General features: G+C 33.0%; 1 protein-coding gene and 2 long non-coding RNA genes across 7 annotated transcripts; 2 read left to right on the plus strand and 1 right to left on the minus strand.

Annotated features, from left to right (window-relative positions):
• The first annotated feature begins 34 nt into the window (after window positions 1-34).
• LOC105312604 (uncharacterized) lies at window positions 35-8,917 on the plus strand. Of its 3 annotated transcripts, XR_002184706.1 has the most exons (10): window positions 35-217; window positions 1,855-1,953; window positions 3,257-3,355; window positions 4,949-5,052; window positions 5,217-5,297; window positions 5,509-5,607; window positions 6,893-7,043; window positions 7,093-7,163; window positions 8,140-8,238; window positions 8,547-8,917. It is a non-coding gene; the product is annotated as an uncharacterized LOC105312604 (long non-coding RNA). The 3 variants fall into 3 exon arrangements; XR_002184705.1 differs by lacking the exon at window positions 5,217-5,297; XR_002184707.1 differs by lacking the exons at window positions 4,949-5,052; window positions 5,217-5,297.
• A 388-nt stretch (window positions 8,918-9,305) lies between these two features.
• On the minus strand, window positions 9,306-10,649 carry LOC109581638 (uncharacterized). Of its 3 annotated transcripts, none has more exons than XR_002184709.1 (4): window positions 10,612-10,649; window positions 10,334-10,478; window positions 9,687-9,842; window positions 9,418-9,546 (listed from the first exon to the last, which is right to left on the minus strand). It is a non-coding gene; the product is annotated as an uncharacterized LOC109581638 (long non-coding RNA). The 3 variants fall into 3 exon arrangements; XR_002184710.1 differs by lacking the exon at window positions 10,612-10,649 and adding an exon at window positions 10,525-10,590; XR_002184708.1 differs by lacking the exon at window positions 10,612-10,649 and having other exon boundaries at window positions 9,306-9,546; window positions 10,334-10,567.
• A 291-nt stretch (window positions 10,650-10,940) lies between these two features.
• On the plus strand, window positions 10,941-15,441 carry LOC109581637 (kelch domain-containing protein 1-like). Its single transcript, XM_019995924.1, has 7 exons — window positions 10,941-12,355; window positions 12,586-12,824; window positions 13,187-13,350; window positions 13,462-13,644; window positions 13,964-14,108; window positions 14,299-14,370; window positions 15,201-15,441. The coding sequence occupies exons 1-7, from the start codon at window positions 12,345-12,347 to the stop codon at window positions 15,203-15,205; spliced, it is 819 nt and encodes a 272-aa protein (XP_019851483.1). The 5' UTR covers window positions 10,941-12,344; the 3' UTR covers window positions 15,206-15,441.
• Window positions 15,442-15,465: the final 24 nt, after the last annotated feature.

Consider the following 15,465-nt stretch of genomic DNA (forward strand, 5'->3'; position numbering starts at 1 on the left):
GTGGTTAGACAATAGACACGCCCTATCATTTTTGACCTTTGTCTTGGTCTTTGTGGTTCCATCCATTTTGTTCCAATCCCGCATACCCTGATTAACAAAGAAATCGGAGCTAGACGCAGACTGTTAACGTTGTTGGGCCGTGAAGACTGTGATTCTTTTGGTAGTTTAAGTGTACTACTGATCAGGCAGCCAGACTAGGTGAAACACTGAAAATCCAGTAAGTCCAAATAGGCTAATGTACTGACAGTGTGTGCTGTTAATTAGATTTATCCTCAGTGTAATGTAACAATCTCTAATGTCTTTATGTACTTCTCATGTACTTGCAGACTATCAGTTTGCTTAATAATCATTTTTGGGAAACATTTATGTCCCCATTTTGATGTCAACTTTCCACACACTTTTCATACAGTCCATGTTGTACTGTGTAGCAGGTATTTTTTGTCAGAGTTCAATTTTGTTATCATTCCCTGTGGAACGAATATATTTTTCAAACAAAAAGGTGTTCTTTCAATGCCACATGTGCAAAATGCATGCTTAGAGCAAAACAAAATCTCTAATCCTGCTTAGATTTTCCAAAGCAAAGTATATACACACTATACAGTATACAGTAACTGTTGTGTTATACTATTGTGTTACCCTGTACTATAATAGTACAGGGACTTTGGCAACTGTAAAAATTTGTAAAAAAAATCCAATTTTGATCGGAATAAATTCAAACTTGCTACACAACATAAGTACATGTATATGTATCAGGAAAATTATTTAAAATACTCATGAATAATTTCTGTTTGATGTTAATGATGAATGAGGTTTCCAGATCCTATGGAGACTCCTACATGTACATGTACATGGAAGCAATGAAGAAATACCACAAATTGAACACTTGTCATAACTATGCCTCCATGAATATGTTTAAAACAGAGGAACACCTCCTCTGAGATGTTTATCCATTATAAAAATGGAAAATTATCTCTTTCTCAGTTTTGGTGAAATTTGGCCCGTGACCTGTACTGTAGTACAGGGACTTTCGCCTGATTTTTGAGCAACTTTTAAAATGTGTAAAAACTTTAATTTTTATTGAAATCAGCTAAAACTTTTTACGCAACATAAGTACATGTATATGTATTGGTAAAAGTTATAAAATTGGAAAATTCTCATCTTTTCATTTTGGTGAAATTTGGCCATTCACCCTGTACTATAGTATAGCAACAAAATTTTGTAAAAAATCCAATTTTGATCGGAATCTGTTCAAACTTTCTACGCAACATGCTGTAAGTACATGTACAATATTAATAATAATAATTAAAATAATAATAATAATAGTACTGTATTATACCATAGTTAATAAGCTCATAAATTATTCTTGTTTTGAGCAATTAAATTCTCCATAATGTTACCATTAAAATTAGCAAGTAATTTTGTCGATGGAAGCAACCATCAATTTCATCTTTATTTGCCTAGTGACAAAACATTACCTCTGTATATATTTTGCTCTGTGAATTGGAATAATGATTGCGGTCAATAAAATACTCACTGTCAATAATACTGCCATATGTTGTACAAGTACTTGTATATGTGTAAATGAATGGTTCAGAAATTTGTAAAATATTTTGCTATTAAAATTGTTATGTACAGTGTAGAGTGTATGCTTGTTAGTTGTTTAAATTTGTGTATATTTAATATTTTTGATGTGTTACTTGTTGTTGTTCATGTGTTGTTTATGGTTGATTATTGTCACGGGTTACATTTTCTGTAAATTTGGTGTTTGAATGAGATTATGTGATAATAGGAGCAATTAATATTACTATTATAATAATTTTTTATAATACACTCATTCACTTTTTAATACTGTAGGAGGTACAGTTGTATGAAGCAGCTGAAGTTGGAGATATTGATGCCATGAAGTCTGTCTTCTCTAATGGGGCAGGTATTAACTGGGAGCATCCAGGTTTGGTAAGTGTTTGATGTAGTGGCTAGCGTATTAGTAATTTAGTATGACTTGTATGATTTTAAAGTACCTGCAGTTTAGTTATAAATCAGTTTATAATATTAATATTGTGTTATTTCCTTATGGAAGCACCTAGGCATTTATTCTTATAGAGACCCATTTGTTGGTTTAAATGAAGTAGGTGTTTATATGAGGATAGACATTTAAATTCATTGCCGAGGAGTCTTCTTCTATGAGCTTCCTTCTCAGCTACAACTGCTATGTTGCCTGTAGTGTGTGCCAGTAACCATGTAGGCAAAGTGGGTGTGGTATAGGCATCTAGCAAGCATGCCCATATATTGTCAATATGATTATGCTGTCTCTAGGTGTTGTACAAGTACAAGCATTTATTGGGAGTAGGTGTTTCCATGAGGAAATATAAAAGGAATACGGCATGTTCCTCAAACACAGTATTTTACATGTACAGTATAGCTATTGATGACACTCATAGCCCCTTCTTTCTGGTGGTGTGTGTTTGTTTAAGGATCAGTACTTATTACATGTATCTAGTTATAGGCATCAATATGAGTCTGAGGGTATATTTTTGGTAGACATTTTATGAGGAAGCAATTTATTTTCGATGCTGTGTAGAAAGTTTGAGCCAATTCCGACTTCAATTTTTCAAGTTACAGCCATTTGAAAAAATGGACCAAAATCTAAAAAATCTTTTTACTATAGCCCATGGTTTTTCCCAAAAATGGCTCCGAAATCACCCCCCCCCCCCAATTTTTATTACATTTTCTGATGCATATTGATGTCCCACTGCTATTTAGAAAGTTTGAGCGAATTCCGACTTCACTTTTTAAAGTTATAGTCATTTGAAAAAAATGAGACAAAATCTGAAAAAATCCCTGTACTATGGCCCATGGTTTTTTCCAAAAAATGGCTCTGAATTCACTCCCACTTTTTATTACATTTTCTGATGCATATTGATGTCCTCATGCTGTGTAGAAAGTTTGAGCCGATTCCGACTTCAATTTTTCAAGTTATAGTCATTTGAAAAAATGAGACAAAATCTGAAAAAATCCCTGTACTATAGCCCATGGTTTTTCCCAAAAATGGCTCCAAAATCCCTCCCAATTTTTATTACATTTTCTGATGCATATTGATGTCCTCATGCTGTGTAGAAAGTTTAAGCCGATTCCGACTTCAATTTTTCAAGTTACAAACACTTGAAAAAATGGGCCAACTATAATGGTGTAATAAAATTGATTTTCTTTACATGTATCATTTTGTATGTAATTTATTTGTTATGTTTGTTTCTTCTAGAATAATGAGACTCCTTTACATGCAGCAGTTTACAAAAGCAGGATTGATGCTGTCCTGTGGTTACTGAATGAAGGTGCTTATACTGAGTCCTGGGATACAGTGAGTTGTACATTACATCCTCCATTATCCGAACACCTTGGTGCATTATTATTTGGAGAAGTGTTCGGATAGCTGAATAGTCCGGATAAGTGAAATACAGCGCAAAATGCAGTAGACTGACCTATCCTGTCCTTTTTTGAAGAATAAATGTGCATGACTTTCTTTTCTCTATCTCGCAAAGCATCTCAGTCTTCTCTTTAATGGCCTTCCTCTTGGGTAAGCTCCGTTAAACTCATGCTCCAGTAGCCATTTTAACCGGTTATTAATAAATTAACTAGTCTGAGCATGCGCATTAGGGACAGCCATGCATTCGGATAAACGAAGGTTCAGATAACAGGTGTTCGGATAATAGAGGATGTCCTGTATATTGAATGATACACACATTATTACAACATGATGTAACATGCTAGTTAATCATAAACCAGTTCCAATATTGTTTATACATGTATTATTAATTTTCTTGCACATCATAATTTTCAATGTGATAAAATTTTGTTGTGCTCATTTTTGTGAGGAGTGTGCCATCATGAATTACATGTACACATTAGTGTTGTTGTAGTACCATAATTTTATATAGTTCTAGTATTAGTTCTAGAACTAGAGTTTGAAAAAATTTAGTTCTAGTACTAGTTCCGGAACTAGAGTTTGATAAAGTTTAGTTCTAGTACTAGTTCCGGAACTAGAGTTTGATAAAGTTTAGTTCTAGTACTAGTTCCGGAACTAGAGTTTGATAAAGTTTAGTTCTAGTACTAGTTCTAGAACTATAGTTTTATAAAATTAGTTCTAGTACTAGTTCTAAAACTAGATTTCAATAAATTTTAGCTATTGTTCTAGTTCTAGAGCTAAGTTATAGTTCTTGTACTTGTTCTGGCAATAGAGTTTAAGAAGCTTAGTTCTAATTGGAAATAATTTCTAAATACTGCTTCTTTTTGCTTCTGCTGTCATGCTTTCACTGCTTAGCTTTGAACTGAATAAGTATTCAAAAGTCTATTGATATATAATTTATGTCTAAGTAACAAATTCATACATTATTTGTTATTCAGTCTTTGTTATGTACTAAAATATTTCACTGACAAATTAGTACCTTCTTTGTCAACTAATATTGTTCTACAATTCTAGTTCCAAACTAGTTCTAGTACCACAAGAGAATGTACTTTTAGTTCCAGTTTAGTTCTAGTACTGAGACTCTGGCAAAGTTTAGTTCCAGTTTAGTTCTAGTACTACAAGTCTTGTATAAACTAGTTCTAGTTTAGTTCTGATTCTTACATTGGTTGTAAAAATAGTACTAGTTCTAGTTCTTGGAACTAGAACTATGAAAAAAAGGCAGTACTAGAATTGATTTAGTTCTAGTACCAAGGAACTACAACAACACTAGTACACATACATGTACACATGTAGTTTTTGAAATATCAGTAAATAATAAATTAACTTGTTGTTGTTTATGTGTTGTTTATGGTTGGTTATTGTCACTGGTTACATTTTCTGTAAATTTGGTGTTTGAATGAGATTATGTGATAATGAGACATAGGAACGATTAATATTACTATTATCATAATTTTTTATAATACACTCATTCACTTGTTAATACTGTAGGAGGTACAGTTGTATGAGGCAGCTGAAGTTGGAGATATTGATGCCATGAAGTCTGTCTTCTCTAATGGGGGAAACATAAACTGGGAGCATCTACAGTAGGTTTGGTAAGTGTAAGATGTAGTGGCTAGTGTATTAGCATGACTTGTATAATTTTAAAGTACCTGCAGTTTAGTTATATAAATATTATGTTGCTAGTGTGAATTAATCTACTTTTACCTTAAGGTAGCTTATACTATTTTAGCATTTTTGATTTCAGTGCTTTATTTAGGATTTAAATATGGTGTGAATACTGCATAGCTAAAAACCTCAAATGAGAGAAAAGACAGAGTTCCATGAATAAAAGCCTTTTGTGAGTGGCCCATACTTCTCTACATGCATGCTTTGATCATTTGATGACCTGACCTCTAGTATGCTGACTAAAACTTTTGTGTTTCTGTGTAAAAATTTTCATTTTTATAACACATTATAATGAGTATTAATCTTATTATTACACGTATATTAGATTACTATGGTATACAACATGATGTTAGTGTCTTTATTATCCTGTCTTCTTTTTATAGGATGGATGGACTCCTCTCATATTCTCAGCTTATTTAGGAATTACACAATCAGTTTAATTGCTCCTTGAAAAAGGAGCTGATGTCTCTGCCTCTGATAATGTAAGTAAAATCCTTAATTATACTCCAATAATAGTTATACATGTACCTACATCCTCAAATAAAAGCCAGGTGCAAATAGACGCCAGGTTAGCAATAAAATGGAAGTACAAATACGCAAATCTATAGCCATTTAATAACATAGATGCCTTGTAGATACCTCCTTAAGCTTCCTGAAGTACATGTACATGTACGTCACTTGTGTGAGATTCCCGATTCGAATCCCTCTATTGGCTCAAGTTTTCTTTTATTTTTTAATTTTTTTGAGGTCCAAATGTCATTTTAAGAAATAGATGTATGGGCTTTTATTTGAGGAAATACAGTATATCCTTTTGAGTGAGTAGATCAAAGTAACTGCATGCATGTGCATACAGTGTGTATACATGTACATGTACTGTACTATATCACTTTTATGGAAAAACATTTTCTTCAGAATAATTATTTTACTGTATGTCACAAGTTTTTGAATGCTTAAAAAATATAAATTTTTCTACATTTTGTTATGTTTCATGTATAGTAGTATAATGTCAGATAGTCTTACAAGAGATGAGTGGGCATTAAAATTTTTTTTGTATGGAGGACATATCGTATAGTGGGAAATTTTGGAGGGGATTAAATTTGGCGAAATTGGCGTTTGATAGCCATTCGCCAAAATAAAATTCCACCATTTTGAACCATTATACGCATGCTCAATGGCATGTGGCCACAAATTTGCCAATCACCAGAATTTAGCAATAATTTGTCAAATTTTAGTCCCTCCAAAACTTCCCGCTATACAGTACATACTGTGCATGGATATAATAACAAGATCCACCCACTCAAATTGATGTAATTATATCACTTGCTGTACCTACTGGGGCAGTATCTGTTTAATAGACACCTCCCACTAGGACACTATGGTCCCTGTCTTTCATGACATCAATTGCATTTAAAAATTACATGCATTCATCATGCAAGCATCAAAATTTAAGTACCTTGAAAATTTTTATCCCATTCATGAAGGTTTCCCAATCTACATGTACAGTAACTGAGTTTATGCCCTCTAAATAATAACCAAGAACATTTTATTGATACTGCACCAGTGTAGATATGCATGTACATACATGTACATGTAATCATTTATATCAGTAAAATATATACTTGTACTATATGCAAATGTACCTCCACTGTCTCTAACATACTCAATACTATGGAGTATTGAAGACAGACCAACAATTAAAGTTGGCTTTTAGTTTGATTGTGATAACATCATTGTACTATCATGTTAATCAAGGTTTATCTTCTATAGTATGGTAAGACGTACTGCTCTTGTTTATGCTGAAGAAAACGGTCATTATGAAGTGGCTACTACACTAAGAGTACACTCAGGTAATGTATTATTGTTTATGCTGAAGAAAACGGTCATTATGAAGTGACTACTATGCTAAGAGTACACTCAGGTAATGTATTTATTTGTTAATTGAACTGATGTTATTATACTGTTTGTAGTACTGTATTGTTTGTAAATTTTATGAAAAACACTTGAGTCATCAGCTACTGCTTTCTTCCTTACCATATGTGTAAGTTAATTTAAATAATACATTGTCCATTCCTTCCCTATTGATGAATGATATAAGATGAATGTAGAGGATGTGGCATGATGGTTAGTTACAAGGTAGAAAGAGCCTCTATAAGTCTTAATAAAAATCAAGCTGTACTTGCAATGTGGTGAAATCAATTATAGGAATATTTTTTACACTGTTACGCTTGTTTGATAAAATTAAGATACTGTAAGTGCATGTATAATGATAATAATGATAATAATAATGATACTGTATTATGCCACAGTTAAGAGCTTAATAAATTCCTTATTTGAGCAATTAAATTCTTCATAGTCATAATATTACCATTAAATTTAGCAGGTAATTTTGTCGATGAAAACAACCATCAATTTCATCTTTATTTGCCTAATGAAAAAACAGTACTGCTGTATATATTTTGCTCTGTGAATTGGAATACTGATTGTGTTTAATAAATACTCACTGTCGATAAATACTGCCATATGTTATACAAGTACATGTATATGTAAACGAATGGTTCAGAATTTGTAAAATATTTTGCTACTAAAATTGTTACGTACAGTGTACCGAATACTGGGAAATTTCAAGTAGCCAAATTTTCACGGATTTAGCGTTTTTTTGCTCCGTCGCAAAAATAAAAATCGTGAAATTCTAAATTTTTATTGCCACGTGGTGGAGTTTACAAGCTGTTTGCAAAATATTATTTTGTGAAATCTTACAAATGTAAAATTTGCGAAAATTTTGCAACGTGAAAATATCCCAGTATACAGTATGTTTATTAGTTGTATATTTAATATTTTTTTGTGTTACTTGTTGTTGTTATGTTCTAATGCTTATTGTCAGTTACTGTCACTGGTTGCGTATTTTGTGAATTTTGAGTTTGAATGAGATTATGTGATAACGAGACAAAAGAGTGATTAATATTACTATTATAATAGCTGTTAATAATACACTCATTCACTTGTTAATACTGTAGGAGGTACAGTTGTATGAAGCAGCTCAAGTTGGAGATATTGACGCCATGAAGTCTGTCTTCTCTAATGGGGCAGGTATTAACTGGGAGAATCCTGATAGGGTAAGAGTATGATGTAGTGATAGTGTATTAGTATGACTTGTATAATGTAAAATTACCTGCAGTTTAGTTATAAATCAGTTTAACACTGTGTAACGAATTACCATATTTCCTCATGGAAACACATAACAAATCCTAATAACTATGTGGATTTAGTTTTCCAGTTTTTCCAAATTTTGTGTTGGATTATTGCTAGATTAATGGATTTTTGCTAGATTTTTTTGGATTAGTGACAGCCAGAATTATTGGATTTTACATGTATTTATTATTATTTTTGTATGTACTTCATTTGTTGTGTTTATTTCTTATAGATTAACATGACTCAATTACATGAAGCAGCTACTAAGAATAAGATTGATGCTGTCAAACTATTGCTGGGTTAAGGGGCTCATATTGAGCCAAGAGATGATGTGACCGAGTTGCATATTGAACGAGACACTGGCCTCATCAAAACAAAGAAAAACAATAATTATTATTTTACATGTATGATTTCAAAACTAATTTTTCCTGCATATTACCACTGTAGGTATTTAAATTAAATGGCAAGGCCAATGATACACACATTATTACAACATGTAATGTAGTATATACATGCTAGTTGATAATAAACCAGTTCCAATGCATGTTTTTCTTTGCATTAAATTGTATATGTGGTATTCCAATTATGTAAGGATTAATAGCCGAATTTCTTTTCAGTTCTGCAAGCTGGTCTGGCACAGGCCCACCTTTATATATGCCCATCAGAAAGTCGTGTCTTTGCAGTAGATATTTCCATTAAATAGAGTTTATCTCAGATCACCTTCACTGCTGGCATTGCACTAGTCTCATAGCATAAAGGTAGGACCATATTCTTTCATTTACTGAGGATGGAAGGAGGTGGTGTATGGAAAGACAATCTGGAGCATGTGAACTTTTATTATGACAAAAGCTCACTGCAAACCATATAACTGGCTGTAGTTGTTTTCACAAACAGTCCTGGTGCATACTCTTAAAGATCAAAAGGATTGATAGACACAGAAAAGAACAACCACACAAACCACTACCAATAGTGTATATTAGCAATACGTATCTTGGCTTCAGGCAAAAATTAGCCTCATTAAAATCCTCCAATTATCAAAAAATTAGCAATTATTTTGACAAAATTTACCCCTACATAATTACCAGCTATACGGTAATTATTTTATTGTTAGTTATTTTACAGATTCTCATTATTAATAATTAATATTGCTGTATTCTTCTCTTCTTCATCTCGATAGTGTAAACCATTAACAGTTTGTGATACTTTAGTCCAACCATCTTGTACATAATACACTACATGAGACACAAAGTACAGAATATAATAGTGATAATAATAATTGGTTCCCTCCACAAAAATGCAAGTTTGGACCAACCAAAAATCCACCATACAATCAGTAAACACACAATTACTAATAATCATTATATATACGTACCATTGGCAGTCTATGTCCTTCATGACACCATATTGACTATCAGTTTAGAAGCAGCTCACACTGACATCCTCTTTTTAAAGATAACTGTTTCTTCCAGTATATAGACGTACACTGGTGACTGGTTGATCTCAATCACCTTCTTAGCTGTCTAAAAGACTATAGGAGAATGAAATAATAAGGACAATGTACCAGGAAATGTCATAACAAGAAAATTCTCTGCTAGCACGGTTTTTATGAAATCTGGCAAAAACCTTGTACTGCCAATTTTTATGAACTTTGATGAATTTAAAAAATTCATAAAAAATAATTTTGATTGGAATCAGCTCAAACTTTCTACGCAACATACACGTAAGTACATGTACATGCATATACATGTTTCAGGAAAAGTTATAGAAATGGAGAATTGACACCATATACATGGACATCATTAGCTTAAACTTTAGAGTTTATGAAATTTTAAAAAATTATAAAAAATCAAATTTTCATCTAAATCAATTGATCAGCTCAAAATTAATTATAAAAAACATAAGATATGAGCATGTATACAAATTATTTAATCAAATTATCATACGCATTCAACAATACATAGTACTATCATTATTTATTATCATTTCATTAATTATACAAAATATTTAAATTATACATACCTAATGGTCTATCAACCCATTACCAGATAAGTAGACACTGTGAATTGTAACAATGAGAAGTGACTGAGAACACACACACTCTCTTTTCTCTTATCCACTAACTGTCTCTAGTGCATACATCAAGAGGATAACCACCTTACATTATCTACAAAAGGGAAAATAAGAAAAAAAAATTATTCTCTATGGCATACTTGATCTTGTAGACATCATTTCAATTTTATTTTACTCCTTAAATTGATTTAGAGTAGATACGGTATTGTGAGTGGAAAGTGGCTCACTTGTCTGCGATGTCATGGCATAGACATTAGAGTACAGGAAATCTATGGTCATGGCGATGTCTTCCAAAAGTAAGTGTCTTTTGTATTTTCTTCTCTGAGTTCTGTTTATATCTCATTCTTTCTTATTTTCTCCCTTATTTTACTCCACTATATCCTCTCCTTATTATAATTATTCACTATATTACTGTGTCCTCTTGTTATCTATAGTCTGTATCAACCAGAGGTGCAGGGGCGTAGCTGGGAAGGAAATGATGAGAGGGCCTAGTAATAAATGGCGCGCGAAGCGCGCCGAAAATTTGGCCACACCCCTTTTAGCGTTCGTATGGTGCACTAAAGTAGCATTTTGCGTATTTTAAAAGCATCAAAATCTTACATTTTCAACAATGATTAATATAAAATGAGTGTTTTGCTTCTGTCTACTTCTTTCTTGTACATTTGCTGCTGTGCAATGTATTGTACATGATTACAAAGTGGTTAATTTTTATTACTAGGTGGTAAGTAATAAAACAAACAATGAAATCATTATCTACAACAATTGATGGGGGGGCCCAGGCCCCTGTAGGCCCCCCCTCAGATACGCCCCTGCAGAGGTGAGGAACCAGCACTCAACAGTACAGGTAGGAGACTACCTGTACATGTGGGGTGGAGAACAGTATGATCATAGGCGGCTGCAAGGGCAGGCAATGAGGGCAATGCCCTACTAGAATTTCTTACCGGAAGATGACATCATCATAATTAGCAGTTAATTAATAATTATTTAGTAGTTATTACATGGAATATAGCTATTTTAATGACAAAAACTATATTATTTTGCTCAACAAAGTGATAATTAGTGGAGAATAAGCTGCTAACTGCATGGTTAATTCTTAGTAAGCTTCATAGGTCCATCATATCTTTGGTCACTTCAGGAAGACATAATCTACAGTAACCTGCAGCTAGAATAACTGACTCCATCATAAAAGCACTTCATTATTAATCATCATAGTCAGCTAGGACTCATTCAACAGCTAAATCACCTAGCTACTAATACTCTATCATTGATAGAGGTCTTTTAGGTACTGAATTTTCTCCTTTTGAACACAAAAATGGTAGAGTAACTCTTCATTGAGAATTTCAGAGCCTTTTTCAACTTGATTTCACAAGACATGTGGGTGTGGTCATGGCCACACCTACATTTTGACCACTCCCACTTTTAGCCACACCTTTGCCCTACTTGCAGTGAAATCCTGCAGCCGCCTATGAGTATGATCTCCCTGCAGTACACAATAATGAAGAGAAGAAATCATTTTGTTCTGTAGTGGAGGTGTGCCACCTACCAACTGGTACGTGGGTACAAAAGCCTACCACTGGTGACCCTCCTCTTGGCGTCTCTCAATATGCTGCTGCTGTCATTAGAAATGAAATATTCTTTTTTGGAGGCTATTGTGGTCATGATATATGTGATCACAATAGTTTATGCAGGTAAAGATGATAATTACTGATAAATGTTGTATAATATGTAGGTTTAACACTGACTAGGAGGTGTTAAACCGATGCAAACAATGAATGCTGTGCAGGGGCATTGTGGCAGATTGCGTATTTTATAGAGCATTAATGGCAGCTTGGAATACTTTTTAGTTGGCAAGAAGAATGTTGAAGATTTGACTGGATAAAGCTATCATGAGCAAACCTTATGCTAATGACCCTAGGATGGCTTTGACTGATGATGGAGCCAAACTCTGGACCACTGGATCATGGAGCCAGTGTGAGTGTGAAAGAGCAAGAGGAATGTCATATTCTTGAAGGCATAGTTGAAGAAGAGCCGACAGACACTTCTCTATTACTATAATAATAGCTTTTTAAATTTTTAATCAAAATTTGTTGAAACAAGTGTATACACATTTGTGGCCACAGGATTTACTTAATTTTAATACCTCATTAGTCCTCAAAACATCAAAGAGATTATTATTCATGAGTTATTTATATATTATATAGTTTTAATGTTGATACCTTCAATTGGAAGGAACTCTCTCCTACTACATCTCATCATGGTCCTTCCATGAAGTTTTTCTGTGGCATGGCAGCAATAAAAGTGAATGATGAGTACTATCTTGCTATAATTGGAGGATGTGCACCATCTTCTAATAATACCCCACCACAACCTGGTGCCCAGTACATGGAAGATGATGGCTATCGAGATTGTAATGAAGTACATATGTACAGATTAAAAACTGGTCAGTATAATATGATATTAGGTTTACTAATGTACCGTATAGCGGAAAATTTTGGAGGGACTAAAATTTGGCAAATTGCTAAAATTTGGTGATTGGCAGATTTTAATTTGGCGAATTTGTGGCCACGTGCCATTGAGCATGCGTATAATGGCTCAAAATGGCAGAATTTATTTTGACAAATAGCTATTGAAATGCCAAATTTAATTCCCTCCAAAATTTCTCACTATACGGTAGTTTAATGAAAAAAGTATGTTTTGTCTTAAAAAGAATTTTTCAAAATAAAAATTACGTACATGTACAACCATCTGTCCAATATGACAGTGTGTGTGTGTGTGTGTTCATATTATTTTTATTATTTTTAGGTGAATGGACTTCACCAACTGTCACTGGAGACAGACCACCTCCTATTTATGACCTCACTTTAACATCAATAACTAATACCACTGCTGTGTTGTTTGGTGGTGATATTGGTAGTTGTAGAAAGAGTAATGATGTATTTACATTTGAATTTACTGATACATCAGTGGTGAGTGCATTACATTAATTAATATTGTATTGTACATTGTGTATGTGTGTATTTGTTCATAACAGAGTGTGTGGGTGTAGTTTATGATAATTAAATATTTTACTATTTTAGAAATGTAAAAAGTTTTCTAATCCTGGAGGATCAGTACAATGGCCTAAGGAGAGATATGGTCATTCCAGTGTATTGATCAACTGTAGCTCAGGACCATACCTACTAGTGGTGGGTGGATTTAATTGCCAAATTACCAAGGACTGTTGGTTGTTAAATATAAACAAAATGGAATGGAAAGAACTAGTAAGTATTATAATATAATTGCGGTGAGCATGAGTGATTCCTACTGGTACGAGACCACTGTGATCTGTCTGTCTGTACATGTATGTCACTCCTCAATGATAATCAATTTAATACAGTACAGCTGCTGGTCAGTATAGACATGTGCATATGAAAGAATTGAAAGATTATGCTATCAGTAGTTTTTAAAAAACAGCTCATGAAGCTTGCCTTTGTTGTCATTTTTGTGAGTGTGATTGACAATGGAGGAGAAAGGAGGAAGAGAGAGGAATCATTTTTGTTAAACAGATATATTATTTTATGATTATTATTAATTATATAGGCTAATATACCAGACAGTGTCACGGACAGACGTTGGCATTCTCTCTCAGTTTGGGGTGAGACACAGACCACTCACTGGATAATTGAGTTTGGAGGAGAGAGAGGTGATCATTCAATAATCAGTGATACAAGATTTATTGAAATCAGTGAGTACATGTATACATTAGTACAGTAGATACAATGTGTATTGAGCATGTAATGATAATAATATTACAATAAAGAATGGTGAGGGGTGTGGCTTTATGTGTGATTGTACACACCCAGAGAGTTGAATTACAGAATAATAGTTTCTAAATTTTGCATTTCTGAAACTAAATTTTTTGTTACTATTATTAGTATCTAGTACTAGTGATTTGGTAATACAGTCAGTACTGGACATTAATGAATATCAGAAGAGAAGAATACAAGGTATTAACACATACACATGTACATGTACATGTACTAAACACGTTTCACTTACATATATGTGAAGTACGCTCATGTTTGCCGGCCAAAAAATAATTATATTTCATGTATTAGGAGCTAATAAAGCTCCTAACCATCTACAGTCAAACCTGCTATTGTGGACAGTATGACTTGTATAATGTAAAAGTACCTGCAGTTTAGTTATAAATCAGTTTAATACTGTGTAACTAATTACTGTATTTTCTCATGGAAACACCTAACAAATCCTGGTAAGTATGTAGGTTTGATTTCCAGTTTTTTCGAATTTTATGTTGGCCCATTGTTTGATTAATGGATTTTACTAGATTTTTTGGATTAGTGACAGCTAGAAATATTGGATTACCTTGAGTTTTCGAATAATAATTTGTATCATTAGCAAAAGTGTATGCGATTATTGCCTTTTTTTGGACAGCTCATTTAATAACATACTGTAGGGCTCCTTTTTAAAGGGCTGTAAATTTTGCAGAGTTCGCAATTTTTTGAAGATTTTACAAAAATCACTTTGCAAAAATCAAATTATTACCATACAAGATGGCAGATAGCATAAATTTGTGAAAATTAAATTAGCAAAAAAAAGATTTTAAAGCAAATTTGCAAAATTTGTAGCCCTCAAAAAAAAGGTGCCATACGGCATATTGTAACTAGTTATTCAGTCATTGAACTATAATGTTTGCATTATTTGCTACTGGTTGAAAATACTTTGAAAATTATAAGAACATGATGTAATAAAATTGATTTACATTTATTATTAATTTTGTTGTATGCACTTTACTTGTGGTGTTTATTTCTTATAGATTAACATGACTCAATTACATGAAGCAGCTACTAAGCAAAAGATTGATACTGTCAATCTATTACAATAATTATCTTATTTACTGTACTGGAAAATTTACTCAATATATAAATACCTATTAGTGTAATAGCAAAAAAATTTAAAAGTATGACTAATACAATTCAACAACTGATTCCCTAACTAGTACTGAGTTTGACATCAGTAGAACTTGGCACGGTTTCTCTTTTTTACTGATCAACAGTTTTATGTGATTCAATGACATCTAG

Source organism: Amphimedon queenslandica, unplaced genomic scaffold (assembly GCF_000090795.2).
Source record: "Amphimedon queenslandica unplaced genomic scaffold, v1.1 AMPQUscaffold_13428, whole genome shotgun sequence".
NCBI classification, from domain to species: domain Eukaryota; kingdom Metazoa; phylum Porifera; class Demospongiae; order Haplosclerida; family Niphatidae; genus Amphimedon; species Amphimedon queenslandica.

Bases quoted from the DNA above. Each gene is read 5' to 3' on its own strand.
- LOC109581637 (XM_019995924.1), top strand. The intron at 13,351-13,461 runs GTGAGTGCATTA...TTACTATTTTAG, and splicing joins AATTTACTGATACATCAGTG to AAATGTAAAAAGTTTTCTAA. The intron at 13,645-13,963 runs GTAAGTATTATA...TTAATTATATAG, and splicing joins AAATGGAATGGAAAGAACTA to GCTAATATACCAGACAGTGT.